At 38.1% G+C, this 27,227-nt stretch overlaps 1 protein-coding gene across 4 annotated transcripts in view; it reads left to right on the forward strand.

Moving 5' to 3' along the window:
• LOC149172872 (mRNA export factor GLE1-like) overlaps positions 1 to 27,227 on the forward strand; it is a 404,516-nt gene that overhangs the window by 32,267 nt on the left and 345,022 nt on the right. For 3 of the 4 annotated variants that reach the window (XM_089424450.1, XM_089424449.1, XM_089424448.1), the window contains exons 2-5: positions 159 to 326; positions 746 to 925; positions 7,764 to 7,887; positions 9,565 to 9,713. In XM_089424450.1, the coding sequence (XP_089280576.1) occupies positions 159 to 326; positions 746 to 925; positions 7,764 to 7,887; positions 9,565 to 9,713 (621 nt within the window). The remainder of the gene's footprint in view (positions 1 to 158; positions 327 to 745; positions 926 to 7,763; positions 7,888 to 9,564; positions 9,714 to 27,227) is intronic. The other variant, XM_089424451.1, reaches the window with a different exon arrangement.

Here is a 27,227-nt window from a genome sequence, read left to right on the forward strand (position 1 = left end):
TAAGCCAAAATAATTTTGTCAGATTTATGAGTTTTGTGCATTAGATCAGGAATTACTATGGCTTTTGTATAATAGTTTGCAGTTCAGAAATTCTTGTGCTTGTAAGTTCTATTTAACTTCCTTACTTACCTGATGATTTTCAATTTTGATTTACACAGAAGCCCTTTAAAGTTGGACTTGCACTTGAAGAATGCTCGTGGGGTGTCATTTGATCCTGATCCTGATTGGACATTAGATGATCTCAAAACTGAACTAGAGGCCATTGAAGAGAAGTACAGTACTCCATTGCTGCCGGAAAACAAACCTTCTCTACGAAGTGGTTCAATGTATGATCTATGTGCCCTAGTTATTGATACAGTTGAGAGCATGTAGCAAGCAGAGGAATGTTTGAGTGCTTTTTTAAAAGGGGCAAATTATTTAAGGTTACAGACATTGCAGTTATAATTCCATTGAGCTGTTGACTAGCAGTGGATTTCAACATCTTTTTTCTGTTAACAGAAGATTGATAATACTGTTGTGGATGAGTCCTCTGACACACATAAATTTGCAATTACTGTAACTGGCTTATGAACTGCACCTTAGAACAATGCTTTGGTGATGAATGTAAATTAATTCATATATAATAGAGACAGCTTTTACACTTCTGCTTTCATTTCTAAAGACATGTTTTTTCTAGATATATTTTTAGGTAGGGTGGTGATTTCTTTCTCTTACCTGTTTGATAATTGTGCCTAAATTTCTGCAGCTTTTCATGTCGAGACTTGTCCAAAGTGGCAGACTTTGGGAGAAGTGGAAAACCGTTTGTGATGCGTGCATTTGATGACGACTTTGATAGTAGTGATGAAGATACTGATGTGGATGTTGAGGACCGTGATATTTCAAGAAGGGTCTATGACACTGCTCCACAAGATATTAACTCAACAAGGTGCTCTTTTTCAAATCGAATTTCTGTGTACCTCTGTAATCAGCACTGAAATAACAGAAAACAAAATGTGATGCTGCACTTGTCATTAGTATTATGCTAGATAGCCTCATCTTTCTTACCTTCCAAACCAGGGCTAAGGTTTGCCTGCTTTCTCATTTGTTTTAATTTCCATTTTGCCTTAGGAGGAAACGTAGTTTTTTATTTTATTTTGAAACTGCTGCTGTTCTCTATCACATAAGTACCACGCTAATCATATAAGATGGTGATGTGATTGCAATTGTGTTTTTTTTTTAATATAGAAGCAATTCCACCAACATTATGTTCCAGAAAACAATGATCATTTTGGTCATGTGGCATCCCTGGCTGTTACTGTCAGACTGCATTCATGCTATGACAGATCAGAAGGCTGCATTGCGTTGGATTGGCTTTATGTTTATTCTGTGGTCATGGCTAGTTTGTAGCTAAGACTTTACTGTGAAAAAGTGTAGGAAGCTCTAGTTTTTTTTCTAAGACTCTACTGTGAAAAAATGTAGGCATCATTTTTTTTCTTGAACCGCTAGATATTATGAGTCATATCTATTGGATCATTTCAGTTAACCTTGTGGCAGTCTGAATTTGCAGTTTGAAGCACATGAATGACCTAGAGGGAAGGTGAAGTCCATCATATAGTTATTTATTCCAATACTTGTCGTGAACATGGGAGGCTGCACCACTTAACATATGGTCATGATTTTCAGTGTAAAAGAAATTGAAATTACATTAATGTCCTTGAAAGATGAATATATGTCAAATAGACTAGATATTACATCAAGCAAATATAGCCAAATAAAAGGAGGGTACAACCCACCCACACCCACAACAATCCCCTCCCCCCCCCAAAAAAAAGGAGATTTAGTACAAGAAGCTGCATGAATGCCATAAAGACATAAGTGAATTATACCATAAAGGTAGATAATATAGGATAATATAATTTTATTAATGTCCAAGAAATGATCACAAAGGTAGGTCAATGGTACCAAAAGAGGACATCCAATATAAGTACAAAAGTATGATTGTACCAAAAGAGGACATCCATTATAAGTACAAAAGTATGATTGTGGAAGTAACTCTTGGATCAATATTAAAAGCAAAGAAAGATGAAGTTTTAAAAATCTAGCTAAAGACAAAATATCTAGCTAAGAGAGAATATTGGGTAAGGTGGAAACACAATAAATATACAAGAAGTTTCAAAATCTTGGTGACACAGATGAGAGCATGTAAAGGAATGTTGGATTTGGCTATGAAACACAAGTGAAGGGACTCCTTGCTTAAGTCCTTGATGACTGTAAAGGGCCTGATGCCTTGTCTAGTAGGGTTATCTCCCATGAACTCCAGATAAAGTCAAATCACCACATACCACGATTTGATAGGATCTACCAGGTGTGCCACCTTTAAGAGCTGAAGATGGAGATGCCCCTGATTTTTTGATGTCCTCTATACTATGAGATTAGAGGACAATATCATTGCTTTTCTAAGGACTCAAGAGGCTCGCTCTCCACTTTCTTCCAGTACCAAGATCAAAGATGCATAGCCTTCTTCATCGGGGGGATTTTCAACCATGAATCTTAGGTCTTGCATGCCATGCCCCACCCTAGGGTGATCAAACTGATTATCCCATACTTGTTGATTAGTCAGATTGGAGCGACAAAGGACAAACAAAGTTGCAAAGTGTACCAGACAGTAGGATGGTGAGACCTTGGATTCCTCCTTAGCCTTTGCCTTGGGGAGGCCGGTTTAGAGGTGTCGATTTGTACGTCAAGCCACACGTCCTCAGTGTTGAGAAATCTAGGGGTAGCTAGATTAGGGTGATTTCCCTTACTTTGATAACTGCTTGTGATGTTCTTTTACTCAACTTGATTAGCTTCTTCTTTTACTTGATTATTATTATGTTTTTATCATCAAACAACTACCAAACAATGAAGATCAATGAGACAAGAGGACACAAAATGTAGGTTGCAAGCCAGGGCCAAAACCTCTCCTCTTGAGAGGAAAATCCACAAGAATTCTTCTCTTCTTATAGAATCTTCAAATGATGAATTACAAAACCTAAGACCCTTGACAAAGACCCCTCCAAGACCAACTCAACTTCTCCTTTTGATGAGATTAACCTTCACAAAGTCAATCCAAGTCAACTTGCTCCAAACTTCAGATTTCAGCGTCTTCTTCAGAATTTCTGATGCTGCTTTAGGATTGTAATTTTCGGCCTTTATTGTAGAAACCCTAGCTGGCACGTGTGAGAGAAATAATGGTGAATTTTTCCTCCTTTCTCCTTCGCTTGGATAGCCTTCTCTTCCTTGTCTACTCGACTTGCAAACTTGATCTATATGATACAGAAACTTGGCTTCTTTAGAGGTCTGAAACATCAGATTTGTAGCTGCAATATGTGCCCTAAAACCTTCGCACGTGTGGAATGTGTAGCCCAAAAACAAGCTTCCAAAACTTTGACTTTTTCTTCCTTATAATCTCTTTTTCTTCGCTCCTTCTAGGTCTCCTTTTCTTGTCCTTGATGGAATTTGGATGTCTCTTCAAATGAGGTCGAGTAGTTCTTATACATAGGCCTCCCTTGGAGTTCGAACTGTCATCATGAGGCCGACTTGATCTTGGAGGGTCTTTAGACATGACTTTGACTTACAAAAAATTTCTTACATACAAAGTGCCCAATGGGGTCTTTCATATATGACAGTGACTCAATTGACTTCATGACTCTATGATAAACCCTAGAAGCACTCAATGGGTGCTTGACCTACAAATAATTTGACCTTGAGAAAGAAACCCATGCTACAAAAATAATAATAATCTGTCTTTCTTTTTATAGTATACAAGAATCAAGAGTACATTTCGTATTTATGAAGGCTGAACCTAGTTGCATAGTTTAACACTTAGATCATTAGAGAGATCATTTCCTAATGGATTGAGTGTAGAACATGCCCTGCCCATCAAACTACATCCTAGATATAGAGTAAGTAGAGATCCATTTGGAGTTTTCTTTTTTCGACCTTAGATGTTAGGAGTAACCCTCACTTGTACATCCCATCCAAATCATGTATCTAGGCTCCTTGATGGTTCTAGAAGACTTCGATAGTGAGCTAGTGCCTAGTTTTTTGCCCTTGCCCCTAGCCATCAGATTCGGTAGACCTTGACATCATTGGTCCCATAGCCCTCTCTTCTTGTCTCTTGACAGGTTTTTGTGTTGGGTTGCCCACCTTTCTAATATCGAATGAACTCACTTAAGTGTTTTGTATCACTGTACAATATTACTTGTTGCTCCTTTGAAGATATTACTTGTTGTTGAAATTTGTTTGACTTGATCAAGATGTTTTCTTCTTACTTCAAGAATGAAGAGAAGCTGAATGATGCTTCGAATTTTGGTCCATGGAAGACAAGATTGGATATTACTCTTGAAGAACATGATGCACTGGAATATGTGGAAGGCGAGGTAGCAAAACTGCCAGTAAATTCAAATGTCGCTGTCAAGGCCAAATTCAAGAAGGGACAAGTCAAGGCTATGAAGATTATCCTTGGTTCTCTTGAGGACCATCTCATCACCTATGTCTCTAAGTTAAAGAAATCTAAGAAAATGTATGACAAGCTGATTGGAATGTATCAAGTGAACAACTTGAGTCAAATCTTTGCTTTGAAGAATCAATTCAAGGACATTAAGATGAACCAAGGAGAGAGCATTTAAGCATACTTCACGAGGATATCAAAAATCAAGGATCAATTGTCAATTGTTGGTGAAATTGTCTCTGATAAAGAGCTGGTACTGATTACGCTTGGAGGTCTTTCTCCAACTTGGGAAACTTTTAGTGCGCCGAGTGATCCAAAATGGATCTTGGATAAACCTCTAAGTCAAAAAGACTTCATAGAAGAGGCAAAAGGTGCTAAATGGCACAAATCCTTTGTAAATCCGAGGAAAATGAAAGTCAAAGGATGCTCTTGGGAATAGTCTCATTGCGTAGATCTTTTCAATCTGAACCTACTGCAATTTGAATGGGCGAAAATGGACTCTGGATGAAGGAGTTATCGCAAAAAGAAGTTTGCCCATTATCCTTAGAAAAGGAGACATTTCTTATTAAATTTGGCCTAAGGGCTAATATTAGCATTAAGCGCTAAAAACCTTTGTTAAGCACTAAACCTTTATAAAGCGCGTTTTACATTGAAATTCGGATAAGGCACGTGGGCAGTAGCGGCCAAGCGGATTTGAAGAATTTATAGAAATTGAGCTAAAACCTTTTGAGTTCTGGGAGGAAGGTAGTAAACGATATTTCGGGCAGGCTCCAGGCGGTAAATGGTATTGGAAGGGTTGAACCTGATTCCATACATTGGCCGACACGTAGCATGCAGCAGGAGAGAGAAAACCGCTTTTTCGAGCGGGTGATCTCCGCGCAAGTAGGCCATTCGAAAACGCTGTTAACCGTTGGATTGGAGATAGCAGGATCAACGACGGAGATTGAGTGGACTGTTTGCTGTTTCAGGTTCAGTGCGAACTGTCGGATTAAAAGGCAGATCAACGGTTGTGATTGAATCGGCGATCGCTAATCGGCAAGGTTGAAGGACCAAGACCTGTGACCATGTGACTTGCCAATATGCGATTGCGCCAATGTACGATGCGCCGATAGCGCTGATCGACGATCAGCGATCGGTGAATCGGGGTGCCATAATACAAAAGAGCGGGGCCTATGCGACATGCGATTGCGATGAGCGGACCCGACGACATTATAGTGGCGAGTTTATTGTTCTTTGAGATCTGGGTTAATCTGTTTCTCAATTTATTTCTTTGTATTTCCGTGTATTGGGTTTTTATGCATTACGCAATGTGATTGCGATAGGTGCGGACTCCATAGGATTATAAACACGATTGAATATAATTTGAAATCCGGCAAAACGCTCCATGATGTGTTTTTCGTCAATTTGCCTGTGTATTCCATTATATGGCTATTTTCGGGATTTCTGCATAGGAAGGCCAAACGACCGGGTTGCCTGTGCCCGCCGGTTCATTTCAATTGGAAAACGGATTCTTTGGTAAAACGATTGGATTTCCATGCTCGAAGAAGCGTAACTGATGTGTGTTAAATACACAGAGAACGCAGTTGACAGGGGAAGGCACAGAGGCCGAGCGAAAACAAAAACCACAGAGAGCAGTGGATTCTCGGAGGCTTAGGCAGAGTAATGCTCAGAGGAAGCTCGGAGAAGCTCAGAGAAGCCCCAAAGATGCTTAAATGCTGAGGAATCCATTGGGATGCTTAGTGAATACTTAGGAAGAGTAAGAGAATGCTGAGTGATGTGCAGAGCCAGAGCGCTTGACAGAAAGAGCCACCAGAGGTTGGAGGCTTGACAGAGGCATAACCACCAGAGGTTGGAGGCAGAGCCTCAGAGCCAGAGAGCTCAACGCAGACTTCTAAGAGCCATGATGCTGTAGTGAAGTTGCAGAATAGCAAAGACATCAAATGATCAAGCTATTGCTGATGTCCAAAGTGTGCTGAAGACAGAAGGAGGAGTTCCAGAGACAGTTAAGAGAGTTATGAGGGAGTTGGTGCAAGCTAGAGCTCAAGACAGCTCAGAGCACTAATTGAAGGAGTCTAGTCTAGAGAAGCCTAGATCTGTCTGCAGAGTATGGACAACCAGGGATAAGATGGTATTCTAAACCCATAGGTTCAGTTGTAAACCAATGGAGTTGAGTGTGGAACTTGTAAAAGAAGCATTACCATAATCCCAAAGAGCCAAATCGAGTTGATTAGAGCTCAAGGAGACGTAGCCCAAGATATCAAGGTGAACTCCATATTATATTGTTGTCTCATGTGTTTGCTTATTTGCTGCCTTGTATTTACTGTTATGTGTGTTTTACATCAGCATAAGCAAATGTACATAAGCACTTGAACAGTCTAAAAACAAACACAAGCATACCTCTATTTCAAGTACTTAATTCCGCAAATTATCAATCATAAGCATAGATCTTGGGAATATATAAGCTTTGGAGTGGGAGAGGTTCTTGTAAGTTTGACAAGAAGCCTTTAGTGCCTCATTTCAGATCACCGAGAGGTGCTCTATAACCCAATATAGGGGAGTTATGTAGATGTAATGTAAGAAAGTTTGTCATCACTTTTCAATGTCGACTTAATAGTTTGAATTTATATTAATATGTTGAATTTTAAGACTCAAGGATTTGTAAACATTTACTTGTCGACTCAATTAAATAATGATAAAAAGTTAAAAGTAATATAGAGGAGCCCCAGGGGGAGATGTTGTCCATAAAAAGTAAAAAGTAATAAAAATAATAAAATTCAAGTTGTTATATTGTAATTTTCTTTTTATTAATAAAATTACTAATAATTTTTTAAATAAAAGAAAATCATAATATACATATCACATTAAAATACGTAAGTAGTAGCTATAAGTTAAGATGCATTTTATCATATAAATTAAAATAATGATTCCCTAACCATATTTAGATTTAATTAATAAGCATATAAAATATTGTATACTTACAATAAACTTACGAAATAACAATATTTTAAATCATTGATATTCATGCCCACTTTATTTTCCTCAATCGCTTTGTAGATGGCCTGCAGATTCCTGAACCCTTGATTTATCATTTAATGTATCATTCTAGTTCCATCAACTGCTTTTGGTTATTCATTGAACTTGATATCTATATAAAGTAAGTGTGCAAGGCTCAGGTTGTCTGTTTATGTCTTTGAAAACTGTTTTGTTTCAAGTAACTTGTCCCTATTGATAGAAACTTGTTCTTTTACTATTTTAATATCGTCTTGCTAGTACTGATATATTCCTGCTGCAGTGATTCGGAAGCTGAAAATGACCAATTGGATCCAGAGGTAGCTGAAGATCAGCTAATGCCTAGGACAGGGGTTGTGGAAGGTTCTCTATTTGAATTAGAACGTGAGAGAATACTCAGAGTTCAGGTTTGTTTTTCTTGATCGATCATAGTAGCTCTGGGTATGGAGTGATACTAGGTGGCATAAGACTGGTTTGTCAAGGACAGATGCAAATGGATTATATTCTGGATAAAACAGAGATGCTTGCATGTATTCAATGTTGAATTTTCTTATAATAGAAACTGATCTCCTAATCTGATAATTAATTCCAATGATTTACATCCAAGTTATCTTATGTCACTTATATCATTAAGCAATCATACATAGAAAGTCTCAACAGTAGAGCAATGATAACAGTAAGATTATAAAGAGATAGCCAAACACAAGAGACACAGATTTACCCTGGGAAAACCTAGCAAACTTTTCTTCTTAGGATAATTTATTCTTTAGCAAGGTTTACAACAAAAATTGTCTAGAAATCTGTGCCAATTCTCAAGCCCAAATACCAGTCAAACCTGGTAAAAAATTCTAGTTTGTAACTGCAGTCAAACCATCAAAAACAGAGAAGTCAGTGCTGGTCAACATTGGTCAATACTGGTCAACAGAAAGGTTTGGACCTGCAGTCAAGGTCCTGAGGTCAACTTGGCCTGCAGTCAACATGCTGAGGTTAGATCTGAGATGCAGTTAATTTGATCAACAGTCAAACATGGTCCAACTTCACAGAAATCAAACTTCGGTCAACGCAGTCAACTTCGGTCTTCTCTCTCTCTGTCCACATGTGCGACTGCTTCAGATAAGATCTTTGTTGTTTCTTACACGGTGAAAATGAATGTTTTGATGTGTATTTATATTGGTCAAATGGGTGCCCTTTTAGTCAAGGGTCACCTCCTTCCACTGGTGTGGCTGACTTGGCTTTTTGAAGCCTACATGAACCTTTTAAAAATAAAATTTTATTTCAATCTTTATAATTCCTTTTGGCGGACTTGGGAAGTCTCTTGGCATGCAGGAATACCTCCCGGTGCTACAAAAAATCAACATTAAAATTGCTGAGTATCACATAAGTTGCAATTTCTTTAATGTCTTTGATTGTATTTGATACCATCACTATTGTGGAGTGCACAATTAGTGATTAAAAAGGGAAATGATACTTATTTTTGTTATTCCTTGCGAGAGTGTGTTTGACAAACTGTTAAAGGATGCTAAATTATATGACTAGGTTGGCAGATAAATACATTCCAGATTTGCTATTATTGTTTTGTTTCCTGCTAGTTTAGATAATTTGATGATCCAGGCATGTTGGATACAGCAATCTGAGCTCAGAATGGATTGAAATTCATGACTTTTATGTCAAGATTCAATTAAAGTTGCATCCTTGTTAGTGTTAGAAAATGTATTAAATATGTCAAACACACTAAACATACTGAGAATCTTGCACCCTCTCATCCTTAAGTAGGAAGGATATATTTCTGACAATTAAAGATGGCTCAGAGTATTCATTCATGTGACGAAACTTACATGCAATAACTCAGTCAATATAAGCATAAGTATGCAAAAGGCTTCAATTTTGATAGAAAAGTCTACTCTCTTGCATCTATATTTTCTTAATTGGAATTCGTTTGTGTTTTTACGGCAGAAAATGATTATATTGTTGTGTGTTATCCTAATGAATTTAACATGAATTTCACAAGTAAGAGTATCTGTGTAGTTTTTTGTCATCTGTTAAATATTTTCAGTTCATTGATACGCATTTGGCAATGTCAATAGGAGGAAATTCGTGAAAGAATTATCTCATCACAAGCAGATCTAGAAGCAGAAACAGAAAGGTCGGCTACAGCACTTCAGCTTGTTGAGAAAGATAGGGAGGCAAAGCGGGAGATGGCCCGACGTGTAGATAAGCAATATCAACGAAAAATGTAGGCACTTTGCTTTGTAAGACACTTTAACGTGTTGTATATAAATTTGTTGTTGTTCCAAAACACTTTTTTTAAGGGTGCAATATCCTGCACTTTATATTTGGTCTGAAATGTCATTTTGATTGACATGTGTCTCATTTTTTGGCTGTCAGCTCCTTTGGGGATTGGATATGAGTGTCTTTTAACATTTTGTTATTGTTGTCGTTTATATCAAGTATTTCCTTTGGTTGTGATGCAAGGAGGGTCTTTACACACTCTTACCTTTCATGCTACCAGATAGCAGTTGATTCTGGCTGTAAACTCACGCAGTGATTTCTCTAGTTATTCTGTTGTCCTGTTGTGAATGAAATGTGCATGAAACATATTTTATGATCAGCATCCATTAATTTATACTGATGAAAAGTAGACATTGATTGATTGTTGCTTTGATATTAAATTAATCTAACTTGAACTCCTCCTCTCCTCTGTTTTGATTATGAGGGATGAAAGAATGGAATATAAAAAATAAGGTGGAGATAGATTTAGGCAAAGAGATTAAGAGCTTTACATGAGCTAGACCAATTGGTAAGAAGTTTCAACCTGCAATTCCAGGCACTTCAAATTGGATTATGCCATCGACTTCATAGAAAAGACTGCAAAGATTTCTATAAATTTAGGTGTTTCAAAATGTATTCTAAATTAAATTTATGTAGAAGCCTGCAAATTCTGATATTTTTGTTTGGTTTGATGATAATAATTTCTATCATAAATTCCCATGATATCAGCAACAAATTTCCCTGCATGCATATTAAGCTGTCTTATGATGTTTGAGAGAATCAAAGCTTAGACTGTTTACACTCATAAATTATGCCCGATTGTTTTATTCCCTTAGTTCTGTGTGCTATTTCAACTATATATTACCGTATTGTATTCTATCTGCTACTGTAGGGCTTCTTGTTGACTATGAAAATTTTATCCACATGGTTGTTAGCAATCCTTTGTCTCTTGGAATTGAAAGTTGAAATAGCATACATGCACCTAAAATGCCTGAAACTGGGAAATGGTAAATACTTTTACAATGGAAATGAAGACTAAGATTAGCTTTCCCGAGCTTTAGGAAGTGGACAAACAATGGTTATATGTGTGTGTTTATGCCTTTTGGAAGGATACAGGTTTTGAAAACAGCACTTGAAATATTTGGAAAATGGGGAAATGGCATATCTTTATAGGGCTATACTAGAGGGAAATTGTTTATAAAAATTGTGCATAAAAATGTTTGGGATACTACTTTTTATATATAATGTGCATATGTTCTGACCATAGATGAAAAAAAATTCAGATGATCATGAAACTGAGGTCAGGTGATCATGACATCTCACATCTCCATGTAGTGTTTAGAGTAGAATCCCAACTTTGGGCTATGGCCCTATTACCCGCCACCAGTGGGTGACCCCGTAGGAGAACATTTTTCTCTTAGATTTGTTTTCAGCTGGCAGCTAGTAGCCCCTAACATCTACCAGTGTAGCTGATATTGTGCCAGATGATCTCCGCTCCTTGAGCCAGTCATATTTTCCCTCACCCATTGAAGGCTTTGATACCAAATGGAACGAACAAAGTTCATTCTTCAAGTTAAATACTCCAGAAGACTTGGAATATGTAGATCTCAATTTACGATGCAAGAGTATATATTAAAATGTATGAATAAGAATGATGTTACAAATGAGAGTGAGGGGCCTCTTTATATACTAGGGAATGCCTCTTCATGGAAGGTCATGTCCCATTTAGACATGCCTCTTCAGTACTAATTACTAATTAACTAATCATTATTACAATTATCCTTATTATTTATATTTATATTATTTATATATATTTTATTTGTAACATAATCTTAAGGGTAGGTCTTTCATTGTGCAATCGGGTGCTTATGCTTGTTTTTCCTTGGGCACACTTGGGTATGGATTATTGGGAGACTTGGAAGGAGGAAGGGTTTTGACTATAGTCTTGTTCCCTCACCTTAAATGGGGGGTTAATCCTCAACCCTAGTCTTGTGGGATATCCCCTATTCGCTTATAGCTTAAGAATGGGCACTACTTGGGAAACCCCGATTTTGGTAGCATGGTCCCGTTTTCCCGTTTCATACTTTTCACTCCTCTCCGCACATTACATGTCCTTTTTCATCATGTTCCCTCTCTGGGTCCACAATGCTTTGGTACTCCCTCTCCCGTTGTCCACATGTCTCGGTCGGGTTTAAAACGTTGCCCCGAAGGTTAATGCAACTAAAAAAAAGATTAAAAGCATATCATGGCCACATACAAAAAGAAATAATACCACAAAAAGCAAAAGATGGTCGGGACATTAAAAATAGCGCATGGGAAAAAGCCAAACATGAGCTCTACCCCCTTATCGTTATGGTCATCACTTTGTTTCCTGGGCCCCCCATGAGTGCCCCCTACATCATTAAAGAACCCATGGATGTCCCAACCCTTGGTGGGCGATGAACTGTTGATTTGGGGTAGCATCGGATGTGCTCTAGCCACGAAAATTGTTGGAGAGACTAAGGCACATGAGATCTCCAATACCCAGAAATGGTTTGGTAAGATTCTAAATAGTTTGGGAGATATTTAAATAATTAATATTTTTAATGGAGTCCCTATGTCTAAACTTAGGGAAAATAAAATATTAATGTGAATTAATATAAAACTGTGTTATAAGGGTCCAAAATTCATGGATCAAGCCAAAGTTAATCTTAGCCGTTGATTAGGGACTTAATTTTGGCCGTTGAATTGTCAACGAAAAAAATGTAAGAGGAGGCTTGAGGGTCAATTGGAGAACACACCGAGTTGATCAAGATTTCGACTTTCTGGGGCAGGGTTTGCTGAGGAAGTTGAGAGAGTGATCAGAGTTGCAGCTGAGGGGCAGTGAATACAGAAGCAAAGAGGCAGAGATAGTATGGGAGTATCAACGCAGTAGCCGGGAGAGAGGGACGCAGAGCTAGTGAGAGGTTCACGCAGAGCCAGGCAGGGCTCACACAGAGACAACCAAGAGCTGCGTAGTGCCTCAGAGAGCCAGCGTGGGTGACACAGAGGCTCTAAGGGCTGACGCAGTGCCTCCAGAGGCTGATGCAGGCCAATCCAGAGTGACGCTAGGCCAGAATGGGCTGACGTAGTCCCTAGAGGCTGGCGCTAGGGTTTTCGTGGGGTAGATTGAAGTTGAGGAGCTGCCGGAGTGTTTATCCGGGGTTTCAGCCGGAGCATCTGTCTCCGAAGGAGAGGTACTACTGCTGAGATTTTTCTCTGTTGGATGAGCTGGTTTTGGCACCTAGATTGTATTCTGAAACTTCTTAATAATTAAAACCCTCAGATAGCTGCACCGGTTTTCCCGCATTGGGTTTTTCTGGGGACATTAGTCCAAAAACAACGGTGTCACTTGTGTGCTTGTTTTGTCTCCTTCAGTTGATGATCTGTAGTGTGTTGAGCATGTACTTGTATTTATTTTCAGTATTTACATGGTAAATAGCTTGTTCATTAATCAGAACAAGTAGGTAGAAATAAATCGGAAAGTACATGAAGAGTTTCTAACTGTTAGACTTAGAAATTCCAACATGAATTGCCCCACCTTAAAGGGGTAATCACTGCTTATATCATACACAACATGCTCTCGTCCCTTGGAGCCCCGAGCAATAATATAAAAGAAAAATCAAGGAAAGGCAAAAGACAAATGAAGAAGGGTGGAAAAACAAAGGCCCGGGTAACTCATGTACCACAATTGCTCCCTTTTATATCTATACACCCAAATATGTGGACATCCCTCATCATTACCACTCTTGAACCCATGTGTTAAATTATGGTATGTTCTATGCTTAAAGCAGTTTACTTCTTTTCTTCTTATTAGCCACAGATTAGCAATCACATATACATTAAGTAAAGTGCATATAGAACATTAAACGATCAACAGAAAACAAGCCAAGACAAGAGACACAAGATGTGGCGGCTAGCCAAGGACAAACCCTAATGCGGGGAAACCCTTTGATCAAATCTTCTTTTATCTTCAATAGTTCAACAGAGAGAAGTAGTACAAAATCAGAATTCTGTAATTTTATATTAGCAGCAGCAAACCCTAGATCAGCAAAGTCAAACTTGGTCAAACGAGTTGAAATTGACCTCCAATATGCTTAGTCAATTTCTGGTCAACTAGCCCTTGAACAGCCTGAAGAAACACCCCTTGAACAGCCTCAAAAACACAGTCAAACTGCTGTTGACTGAAGTCAACATGCTGCCCAAAACTAGGGCAGTCAACGCTGGTCAAACTTGAGGATGGATTGCTTCGATTTTTGTGCCAAAATTTGTGACCTACCTAGGAGAGGCAGCCACACTAAAACCGCACCCTTGATGAGTCAATGCTTGGTCAACGCAGGTCAAAGAGATCTTCAGTAGTTTCTTCCTCCTCCTTGCCCTAATGTGTCCTCTTTCTTCCCACGTGTGAGCTGCTCCTTGTATGACCCAAAGCTAAGGAGAGAGAGAGAAGAATGAGTGAGATGAGATGATGAGAAAATGAATCAATCTCTCTTGTATTTATATGATTCATTGGGCATGTGTGCCACACATTTAACTACCGGCCGACCTTGACAATCTGTCAAGTAAATACAAATAAATTCATATCTCCATAAATACTTGTCAGAATCGGATGATCTTTAGATCAATCCTACACCTCTCGACAAGAGGAATCTAGGAAAAATATATGCTGCAATAATGAGGTGACCCACGTGGAGTTTGGCCCTAGTTGCCAGTTTTAACACCATGGCATTTGGCCTTGAGACTGCGGTGTCCCAATCCACCTCATCATTATCCACATGGCCCTTATCACTTGAAGGATGTATCTTGGACATGTCTTTCCCTCTAAGGGATAGGAACACCTATTAGGGTTGTTTGTTAGCCACTCCTACCTAGGCAGTGTTATGAATATAATTCATATAAAAATAATAATGTAAATATAAAATATAATAATAATAAATAATACTTAATTAACTAATAGTTATTTAGTTAGTAATGAAGAGGCATGTCTTAGAGACAACCATTTATGAAAGGGCACCTGCTTAGGGTATATAAGCAGGCCCTCACCCTCATTGTAATCATCTCATATCACATCAATTCTTTTATACAATATACAATTACTTGTTCTACTATGGATGTTTACATCTTTGAAGTATTTTGAAGATTATTGCAGGTGTACGAACTTTGTACGTTACAGTGGTCTCATAACCACATTGTCTGATAACTAGGCTCATGGCCATCAAGTAATCATCAAGTTCCTTGTCGATTCGATCAAGGCTTTTAGCCAGAGAAGTTGGAGTTTCTTTGTCGCTGATTTCGTCAAAGGCCCTTGGCCATTTAAGAAGAAAGGAAAAATTACATTAAAATAAATAAAGAAATAAATAAATAAATAATTAAAAGGGATAAAAAAATAACATTTAAAAAAAGGAAATTACATATCATATAAAATAAAATAAAATAGAAAAATAAAAGAAAAAAATACAATAAAAAACAAATTAAAAAAAGTACAATTTGTTTTTAAATAAAATAAAAAAACAAAATTTGAAAAAAAATTATAATTTTTTTGTAGAATATATATATAAAGAAAAAGAAATATAATTAAAATAAATAAATAAAAGAAATAAATAAAAGAAATAAGAAAACTAGTTTCCCAGACACAGCCACCACGACCACACAACCACATTTGTTGTCGCGCTCACGTCTTGCCATAGCGGAAACTCCTGTGACCAAATCCAGCTGCTATTGGTGCAACCCACCAACGACCACACCTGTTACCCAAAGTTGCACAAAGCCACATCTGACACTATCGTTGGGCCTCCCATAGCAGGTTGCAGCAAGCTTACTTCCACCACATTAGCTGTCCATCTAGCTAGCATTTCACCTGCGTTCAAACTCTTGTCCCCTTCTAACACCCACAAATTGTGTGTCTTGAGGCACGTTATAGCACACTCTCGACTGCACCATGTGTCTCAATTGTGCCAAACCACACCCTTTTGCCACACCCATCGATCACGCCCTTCAAACGCACCCTTTCAATGAGATCTATATCAGTGTGACGTACAAATCGATCAAATCACCATTACAAGAAGATTAAAATTTGGAAAGCTGCAATGCGACCTCATAACATATATAAAAAGAAATAATCCAAGAGTTAATTTATCGAATAAATAAAATAATTAATTCAAAGAGAATTAAAATAATTATTTTATATTTTTAAAGGATTAAAGAGAATTATTTTGAAAAAAAATATTTCAAGTCAAACATATATTTTAAAAATAAAGGTTTTTATTTGAAAAAAAGGAGAATTTATTATTATTAATAAAGTTATTAAAAAAAATTATAGAAAGATTATTAAAGTAAAAAAAAGAAAAAAAGAAAAAGAGAAAGAAAAGGGAGATCCTGAGCTTATCTTTATATCTTTATATATATATATATATATATAAAGAAAAAAAAAAGACAACTATTGAAAAAAAAAGATGGATAACCTAGGTATGGAGGAAGGAAGATTTTCCTACAAAGGTCTTTCAGTTATGGATCACAGATTAATTACATTAAAAGGAAGTATCTAAGGAAAATAAATTAATATTGCTATCAACACAAGCAACGAGGAAAATTACATCAAGTGACAATAGATCATTATGAGTACTTATCTCAATTCCGTGTTGTAACGATGTTTAATAGGAAGGTTGACATAATTCTCGGTCAACTTTGGTTTAAGGAATTGGATACGTTCATGTTAAGCATAGAGAAACAATTTTTGACATTTCCTTATAAGGGAAAAATGGTCACATTTAAAGACATAACAAGTAAGTCATAATCAATAACACCTTCATTAAAAGATTTGAAGGATATTTCAAGATAATAAAAAAACTATACCAAAGAAGCAAAAAGAGCTCGAAGAAATCATCTCCAGTAAAGACAAGGAAATTCCGCACCTCAGAGATCACAATGAAAAACTACTCGAACAAGTCAAGAAAGCTAAGGCCACAAAGAAGGAATTCAAGAAGCGCTTATTAGAACAAGAAGAGGAAAATTTACATCTAAAGAACCTTAATCAAACATTATTAGAACAAATAAAAAATTTAAAAGATGAAAAAAATACTAAGAATAAAGGCAACAGTCCAGAAAGCGAAGAAATTTTACGTCTAAGAAGTCATAACCAAGCCCTACTTACACAAATAAAGAAGCTTAGAAGTGACAAGAAGTCACTAAATGACAAGTTAGAACAACTTCAAGAAGAAGTATCGAAGTCTCCAATCGTTTCAATCAAAGTTGAAGATAAAGGAATAAATACCTCAGTTGATTTACAACTAAAGAAGAAGATAAATCTAGAGAGGTTAAAACATATTCAGAAGTTGCAGTTGAAAAGATGGACATTCCAAATGGTGATTCGGTAGCCAACTCCACAACAACAACGCCTAAAGGACATCAGGGTACAACCACTAACATGATAAGGGAAAGTCCAACCAGAAGAAATACTTATCAACATCTGAACCATAAGAGCAGACTTTTCAATCAATCTACGTACCAGTGTCACTCAGAACATAAACAACAAATCTATGTTCCAAGAAAAGCTAAATTTTGCACAATCCATTCCTATGGTATAACAGTTCATTACAAATTTCTAGCAATCAGAAGATTCCACAGAAGATTAATCTTAGATGCCCTAATCCATTTTCAATTCGACAATTTTATTTATCACTCCAAGCATCATATCGTCTTGTATCAACGAAGATGAAAGTTCGGAGACAAGAAGATACTGAAAACGGGAAAAAGAGGCCAAGCCTTTCATCAGTAAGCTTTGAGGACAAAGCTTTTTGAAGAGGGGCCATGTTATGGATATAATTCATATAAAAATAATAATGTAAATATAAAATATAATAATAATAAATAATACTTAATAAGTAATAGTTAGTTAGTTAGTAATGAAGAGGCATGTCTTAGGGACATGACCATTTATGAAAGGGCACTTGCCTAGGGTATATAAGCAGGCCCTCACCCTCATTGTAATCATCTCATACCACATCAATTCTTTTATACAATATACAATTACTTGTCCTACTATGGATGTTTACATCTTTGAAGTATTTTGAAGATTAGTGCAGGGATACACACCTTGTTCGTTATAGGGAGTCAACACTATTTTGTTTTTTTAACCACATGGTGAATCGGTAATTGCCAGTCCTAATCTATGGGAGACCCAGGATCAATCCTCGTAGCTGCCACTATAACACCAAGAGTACATCCAACTACCTGCAAGTCGATATACTAAGATCCTATGATTTTAGCAAAGCGAGACTCTCGTGCTCAAAGCCCCGAATTTGGAAGGAAAACCCATTATGAAGTCTCATTTGTGCCCTTGATTAACAAGCTTGGTCCTCTTAGATTCACTAATGAATTATTGTACCTGATGGTGAGGAGACACATTGGATCTTATGCGTAATTGGTAGGTGGTCCAACGTGGGCTGGGCAACTTAACTAGGGCCTAGGCCCACTAGAGGATCCTATTGACACTTGTAGGGGATGTGTTGAGAGCCATGGGACTCCATCATGTGATAGAGAATTATTTCATCTAACGGGCACCCTCAACACCTTTAACAACTTGTTCATTGCCTCACATTATTCATGAGATGATGCACTTGGACCAACATTGCTCCTAGTTGGCTTAGCAGTGTACACATGGTTTGGCAGCTGATACAAGGCCCAGAGGAGGTTTGTCTCACCCTTGAGACATTTGGAGCAACGTATAGGTTTATCTTTCACCAGGAGACCAATGAGACCAGAACTTGTGCCACAGAGCCACTTTGGAGCAACACATGATGATTTACATCGAGATCAAGGGGCCACCCCCGTGTCCACCATTCATGGGGTCCTCTCTCACATAATGGCACCTTGAGGACTCAATGAGGCCCTCCAACAACCCTCTACATGACGATTTCATCATTTCGGCTCACTAATGGATGTCTTCTTCATCACTCTATTAGCTACTTGGTGGGCTTGTCACCAAAATTTGTATGTTACACATTATTTTATATTTGTTGGAGCTAATATGGCTAATTCGAATTAGGAAAGGATCATAAGGGAATGCAACAACCACGACATTTGGGTTAGTTTCTCTTTGGAATTTCCCTTATCATCTTCATCACTTCTCCCTCTTCTGCGCACCAAGATCATCATAACCAAAAGAGGAACCAACAAGAGAGTGCCAAGCCACATACCCATCTTGTTTGAAGTTTTGAATTTTGGTGGAGTTATAGTTTTTTGCCTGCAATAAAATGGAGAAATGGGAATAGGAAATAGAGAAGAGAACATTTTCATTTAACAATGAACATATAAAAAACACAAATGCTAGATTAGATTCTAGACCCTACCTCTTTAGCTCTCCAATAGCCTTCAATCCCAAGCCCCAATCTCCCTTGCAAGCTCCTCAAGCTCCCAAGCAACCCTCTCAATCTTCCTTCTCAACCCAAGCTCCAATTCCTAAATCCCTCTTGCTCTCTCAATATGCAAATGGTGCATTGTGGGAGGGGATGAGGGCCTTTTATTTCTTTTGGCCCCTCCCCTCCCTCCAAAAATCGACTGCACCAATTTTGCCTACGGGGAATGATTTTTTTAAGGTGGGAGCGGTCGGGAGCGATCGCTCCTCGACCACTCCCGCCTTAAAAAATCGCTCTGAGAGCGAACACTCCTCGACTTCTCCCTCGTTTTCTCCCAAAAAACCAGGAAGTGAATTTCTTTTAAGGGAGCACGCTCCCAAAATTTGCTCCCTACGTTCCTGACCGCCTCCACCTTAAAAAATTGCTCTGAGAGCAAACACTCCTCAATTGCTCCCTCGTTTGTTCCCAAAAAACCAGGAAGTGAATTTCTTTTAAGGGGATGCTCTCTCGAAATTTGCTCCTTGCAGTAGCAAATTCCGGGAACTCTCTCGAGGTCGCTCTAGATCCGCTCTCGAGCAAAGCGCGCTTCGGGAGTGGATTCCGGGGGGGGGGGGGTGGGCACTGCCTCGCAACCTTGGGGTCAATGCCGTTGGAAAACTCTATGCTAAACTCCTCTTGAATATCTTCTTCATGAATGTAATTGAGCCTTGAAGAAACTCCTTCAAATTGTTTCTGCTCAAGACCAAGTAGCCCACTTGAAAATTGTCCAAAGTATAGTTTGTTTGGAGAAAGGGAAAAATCTTGCTTATTGCGCAGAATTGAGCAATGTTGCATGAAGCAGGGACATTTTTTGGAAGAGAAAAGTTGAATGCATGATTTTCCAAAAATCCTTGAAAGTGTCTATATATCTATATATATCTATATATCTATATATATATATATATATATATATATATATATATATATATATATATATCATTGCATTTATCCAAGCAGCCGAAGGACATGTGAACCAACCAAAAACTGTGATCGATATTTAGAAAGGCATTGAACTGGTGGAGATCAAAGCAACAAAGTAGCAGAAAGGGGAATCACTTAATGAAAAGGGCATGGGGGGCATCAAGAGAACCCATGTATTTGAGAGTTCAAATTCAAATAAAGAAGTTGTTAAAATATGCAACTAGGGCCAAATTCCACTTTGGGCAACTCATTGGCCTAAGATGATTATTGGATAAAACTCCTCTTTTCGAGAGGACCAAAATTGACCCTCGAAGCACTAAATTCGGACAAGGAGAAATATGTTTTTGATGTCAAGCCCATAGGTGTACAATTGGTCAAGGTTGTCTTGGGGTCAAATTAGACAAATTGATCCTCCTCCATCTCATATAAATAAAGGAGACCCTCACCTCATTAGGCACATCAACAACTCACATCATTTCTTCTCTCTCCTTCATTAATTGGTTCATACAAATTTGAGGCAACCTATTCTCCTTCCCACGTGCGAGGGTTTGGAGGCATCTTTGACTTTTTGCGTTGAATTTTTGCAGTAGGATAGTTTGACTTTGTGATGCAGCAAAGCCGCATCTTTCGCAACCTGATCGTCGGTTGGTGGGTTATGGGCCCATTGTATGGCTAATTTTTATCATGAGACGCTTTCGTTGCGGTGGCCCATGGTTTCCTTCACAAAAATCCTTCACAATATCGTAGTTCACACAATCGTGTGACTCCTCTCGCATGCAATATGCTTAAATACAGCTGGAATGAAACGATTGTTTGACTTGTATGACCGGAATTCAAATAAAATTTAATCTTCTTTGATAACATGTCGGGTCACCACAGGTCCGTTAACCCACGCACATGTTCATGCGCAATTATCATCTGATCAATCAACCAACGAATGGTCTTGATGGCCGGAACTCAACGAGGTTTTAATCCCGTTGTATAAAACCTTATTGCGTCCATTTTTAACATTAACCTGCGTGCACTTTCGAAAGCGATATGCGTCTGATCACCCATTAAACGGACGGTCCGATCACTCTGAACCTTAAACTCTTTTTAATAACCACATCGCGTCTGTTTAAAATGTTAACCTGCTTGCATGTTCTGACGCAATATGCGTCGATCTCCTCTGATCGGATGATCACCGCTTCCCCGCGATTTCCATCAATTTTAGCAGTCTGCCAAATTTCTTTCTCATCTGCCACTTTTACCTTGACTCCAGTTTGCACTCTGCGGCCACAATACTCCTCCGAATTCACACAATTTCTGTCGATTATCTTCAATCCGCTAAATTTTAGACTATCACCATTATTCCTTTGCGGCTAATCAATAACCAGACATGAGTTTACAGAACATCCAACCACCAAGCCAAGGGTAGGATTCATGAACCATTTCAGTTTTGATCCCACAGTTCTCTCACTTTCTTCTAAAGTATCTTTTCAGCTCCATTTTTCCCTCAACAAAATCCTAAATTAGATATTTCAAATCCCTAAAATCCCCACTCTTCCTAGGATTACTCATTCATTCCTAAGATCTCTACAACTCACGAGATATTCCCTATTAATCAAATTACATTCCAATCTCTTTAAAACTCAAAATAAACTTAGGAAAATAAATAAATAATTAAGGGAACCCACTCCCTTTAGTAAATGTGTGATAAGACTCCTAGGTCTTATAAACCTAGAAGAATGCTCCTGCATCCTGCATCAAACTCCTGAGGTTGAAATAATTCATGGACTCCTGTTCATGAGTCTTCCCACTTCCTCTGTTGTAAACTTCATCAGATTTCATCTTCCAATTGGTTGTCTGACCTTTTCCAATTGCAGGTGTTTTTGCTGCATCCTCTCCTTCTCCTGGATGCCAAACTTTGTATTGTGGATGTCCTTGTGCTCTGCTGTCATGAGCATCTCCATTGCATAGTGTTTTGATGCTGATATCCTGCATAAACAACTCCTCAAACAACATAAATTTCTGCTCCTTTGTCTGCTGCTGTCTTGTCATCATCTCAATAGAATTGAGCTCCAACTTTATGTATTTTCCACTATCTTGTACCTGATTGTATATTTTGATTTCTGACTCAATCACCACTATCTTCTTCTGTCTATAAACCATTTCCTTTATGCTGTCCTGTATATCCTTCCATGTTTCCTTGACTTGCTGACTTTGACAGTTTCTCATGCTCATCACCTTTGTAGTTTTCATCATCCACCTATCCAATAGCTTGAGTAGAACCCTCTCAATTTCAAAAGAAGATTGGTTCTTGTTTGATACAAGAACATATAACCTTTCAACCACATACTGTCCACCAGCTGCAAAATTTTTAGTTATTGAACCTTGTTCAATTGTCTCCATATTCATATTAAATTTAACTGAACTGTTCACCCAATTTTCCAATTGCAAACTCAAGATAGACTCTTGACATTCAAATCTTCTTTGTATCAAAAACAAAATTTGTTCATGGACTGTAATTTCACATCTTTTGCAATCTTCTTTCTCTTCTGCAATGACTTGTTTAAGAGCTATGCCAACTCTCCTTCCTCTATTCCAAGCTTTTGAGCCAACTAGTTGCTTTCTCCCATCTTCTTGTGTCCATAAGGAAAACTGTTTTTTTGCAATTCTGGAACTTACATACTCCTTCATGTTTGCACAAATAAACATATCTCCAAGAGAAATTTGTCCTTCATCCTGAAAACCACATTCAACAATTAATAATTCAAAATCAGAAAATACATTACATGTTCCATTAATTCTGCTCCATAATTTCTCTGATTTGTCATCCTCCTGATGCACATATGACATGTCAAACTTGTCATATCCTCCTCCATATTGTCTTATTTTGAAATAGTCTTCTTTGTTTTTACTTTGCCCTGAATGCTGTCTAATTTCCGAATTCTGCTCTCTGCTCTTCTCTTTGGCCTTCCTTCCTTTCACACTCCTTCCTTAAGTCCCTGATTGTCCTCTTTTCCTTTCTTCTTCACAGCCTTTAATGGATTAATTGTACCTCCTTGGACTGAATTCTCCTTTTAAATTTCTGCTTTGTCATTTTCCATAGTGCAATCTTTAATAAGAGTCCTTCCATTTAATGCTTCATTATATCCTCCCAAGACAATTTCTTGCCCATTAACTATCAATACAGGTTCATAATTTTTGAATAAAAATTGAAGAGATAATCCCATTACCTCAAGTGTTTGTACTGCACATATACTCTAGTTTGCTCCTGTCATAAGGTTATTTTCATACCTCTTTTCTACTTCTCCTTTTGCAATCTGCAATTTTCATTTGTCTTCAGACTGTCTGCCATCTTTTTGCCAAGTCTTATTGGACTCATCATCTTCAACTTCCATGTTAGTCTTCAACAATTGTGCATCTTCAGTGTCTTTGAACACATTTTCAATTAAAAACTGTTCTGTTACGACCGTCTCTTCTAACAGCTTCATTTCTTCAGCAACCTGCATAAACATATCTTCTAAAGGTTGTTCACTACTTGCATACATACACAAATCATTAGTTACAAAAACACTAGGCTCCTCTTTCTTTGATGTCTCAATCATTACATCTCTCTGCTGATTCGAACTTGTCCAACAGTTCAGAAAATCATCAGTGATTCCTTCCTGAGAAAGGTAAACCTCTTGCTCAGGTCTACAATAGCTACCTGTCACCTCTAACTCAACTGCTCTGAGTTCCTCACTTAATCTGATGTACATTCTCCTCTTTATCTGTCTCTGCAGCAACTTCCATTTTATTTTCTTTTTTTTCCATAGTCCAACCATACCTTTGGTCTTTCTCATTCCTCTATAACAGTTCCATCAGTACTTCAAGATGGACTATTATCTCAGCCTTCTCCCTCTCATATTCTTCATCAGGCAACTGCTTCCATATGCCATTTGCCTTGGCACCTTTCTTTCTTTTGTTGTGGCTTCTCTCTGAACCCTTGCTATGACTATCAGTTGTCATTTTCTCATTTCACTCTATGAGTTCCTCACTCACTATGAGCTGCACTAAGCCTCTTGCAAGTTGCAACAACAAGTCCTCCCTGCTGTCATTTACCTCACCAATCCCCTCTCTCACTCTATGAGTTCCTCACTCACTATGAGCTGCACTAAGCCTCTTGCAACAGCAAGTCCTCCGTGCTGTCATTTACGTCACCAATCCCCTCTCTGGACTTGGTCTTTTGGTAAACACTGGTTCTCTATCTCTGGAACCTCTTGAGCACTCTCTTCTGCTATCTTTAGGCTTATATCCTCAACTCACCTCTCTTGAGAACACTTTAATTGTCCTCCCTCTCCAACTTTCAGCTGGAATATTTAGGTTCACTACTCTAACACAACTCCTCTCTTTCTTTACACAATCTTCCACTGTGTGTTGCTGCTATCACTCTCTTCCCTATAAAACAATTCAAATGAAATCAACATCAAAATATAACTCATACCTGAGAGATATTCAAATGATCTATCTCTTTAACCTTTCACTGGCTTGGGCAATACACATGTTGCTTTTCTTTTCACTGTCTGCACTTCAGTTCTTCTTTCAACTAAATTTCTTTTCTTGCTGAGTACATCCATATTCACTTCATTTGCTGCAATTTCTTCATTCGCTTCTTTGTCACAGCTACTTGCTGGAACATCTGTTGTTACTTTGCATTCTCATATATATCATTGAAATTTTAAAACCTGCACAACCTCTACCTGATTCTGTCTTTGATGAAATGTTGAAGTCCTCATTGTCTGCAACATCTCAGGTTTCCTCTATGCATGAATCATTGTGTCCTGTTCTCCCTCTATATCAGATCCATTATAATGCAAATTATATACCTGCTGGGAATAAAATTCAATCTCTGAACAAACTCCACAGAGCATTAGTCTAGCTCTGATACCAAAAATGATGCAGCAAAGCTGCATCTTTCGCAACCTGATCCTCAGCCGGTGGGTTATGGGCCCACTGTATGGTTAATTTTTATCGTGAGACGCTTTCGTTGTGGTGGCCCATGGTTTCCTTCACAAAAATCCTTCACAATATCGCAGTTCACACAATCGTGTGACTCCTCTCGCATGCAATATGCTTAAATACAATCAGAATGAAATGATTGTTTGACTTGTATGACTGGAATTCAAATAAAATTTAATCCTCTTTGATAACATATTGGGTCACAACAGGTCTGTTAACCCACGCACATGTTCATGCGCGATTATCGTCCGATCAATCAACCAACGAACGATCTTGATGGTCGGAACTCAACGAGGTTTTAATCCCGTTGTATAAAACCTTATCACGTCCATTTCTAACATTAACCTGCGTGCACTTTCAGAAGCGATATGTGTCCGATCACCCATTAAACGGATGGTCCGATCACTCTGAACCTTAAACTCTTTTTAATAACCACATCGCGTCCGTTTAAAATGTTAACCTGCTTGCATGTTCTGACGCGATATGCGTCGATCTCCTCTGATTGGACGATCACCGCTTCCCTGCGATTTCCGTCAATTTTAGCAGTCTACCAAATTTCTTTCTCATCCGCCACTTTTACCTTGACTCCAGTCTGCACTCTGCGGCCACAATACTCCTCCGAATTCACACAATTTCTGTCGATTATCTTCAATCCACCAGATTTTAGACTGTCACGATTATTCCTTTGCGGCTAATCAATAACCAGACATGAGTTTACAGAACATCCAACCACCAAGCCAAGGGTAGTTACCAGCATAAACCTCTATCACCAAAAGGATTATTACATAATCAAAACATAACGAACACAGAATCGTGTGAGTTCGAAACATAAGGAACACAGGTTCAATCATTTCACAGGGAATCTAAAACCTCTAGAATTTGACCATTCATGCGTATAAATTACAGAGATGCAGCAAGATACCAATTAGGAAATTAATAATCACAGACTCTTGCTACCAGTGCACAAATTCAACTATTCAAGCGAAGAAACCCCGATTGTCACACAGATATATACAAATCCACACTGTTTTGGTATTTATAAAATATTTACAAAGGAAACCGTCACATTCGACTGTTTCAGTTCTTTTCCATAAAATCCCTCTACTACTCTTTCTAACCTATAGCTAACCTCCAATTCTCTTCCCAAAAGGAAGAACTCTTTATTGAAAAAAACCTCTTGAATGTTTCTAAAGCTTACAATATATAAAAGAAAAGGATTCATGAACCATTTCAGTTCTGATCCCACAATTCTCTCACTTTCTCCTAAAGTATCTTTTCAACTCCATTTTTCCCTCAACAAAATCCTAAATTAGATATTTCAAATCCCTAAAATCCTCACTCTTCCTAGGATTACTCATTCATTCCTAAGATCTCTACAACTCACGAGATATTCCCTATTAATCAAATTACATTCCAATCTCTTTAAAACTCAAAATAAACTTAGGAAAATAAATAAATAATTAAGGGAACCCACTCCCTTTAGTAAATGCAATGTTTTTAAAACCGGAATCGGTCCACCTAATGAACCGGTTTACCGACCGGAACCGGTCTAACCGGGACTGGTTTGGTCTAAACGAACCGGTTTTAAAAAAATACATTAAATAATTAATTTTTAATGAAACAAAACTATTTTTAAGATGTAAAACCATGATTCCAAGCCAATAGAGACAAAATATGCAAAGTTTGATCATTTATATACCATGCAGGTGAATATATCAAAATGGCACCGAGTGGAATACATATCATCGACAAAATAGCAAAATACATAAGAAATGAGGCTCTAAATGGCCTATAAAGTCCAAAAACAATGTTGCAAGCTATGAGGCCATTGGCCTACTACAAGTCTACAGTGTACACATGATCAATCATCAAGTCCATCACCACTACTAGACACAGGATCATCATCAGGAGCTACATAGACATCATCTGGTTCAGAGTCTGAGGATGCCTCAGCCTGATCTGCAACATCAGTATCAATGCCACCAATGACAATAGAAGTGGACCTAATGGAAGCACGAGTTTGTCGACCTGCACGACTAGTGCCTTCCATTGGTTCCTTGCCTTTCCTTGATGGCGCTACTGATCCTGGTTCTGATGCCGCCACATAATCTGCCTCATCCCCCGCTAAAGCCATGTCGATATCAAAATCAGCCTCAAACACAGGA

This window comes from Pinus tabuliformis, chromosome 4_2 (genome assembly GCF_031772625.1).
Source record: "Pinus tabuliformis cultivar Carrire ecotype Pingquan chromosome 4_2, CPIR1, whole genome shotgun sequence".
Classification (NCBI taxonomy): domain Eukaryota; kingdom Viridiplantae; phylum Streptophyta; class Pinopsida; order Pinales; family Pinaceae; genus Pinus; species Pinus tabuliformis.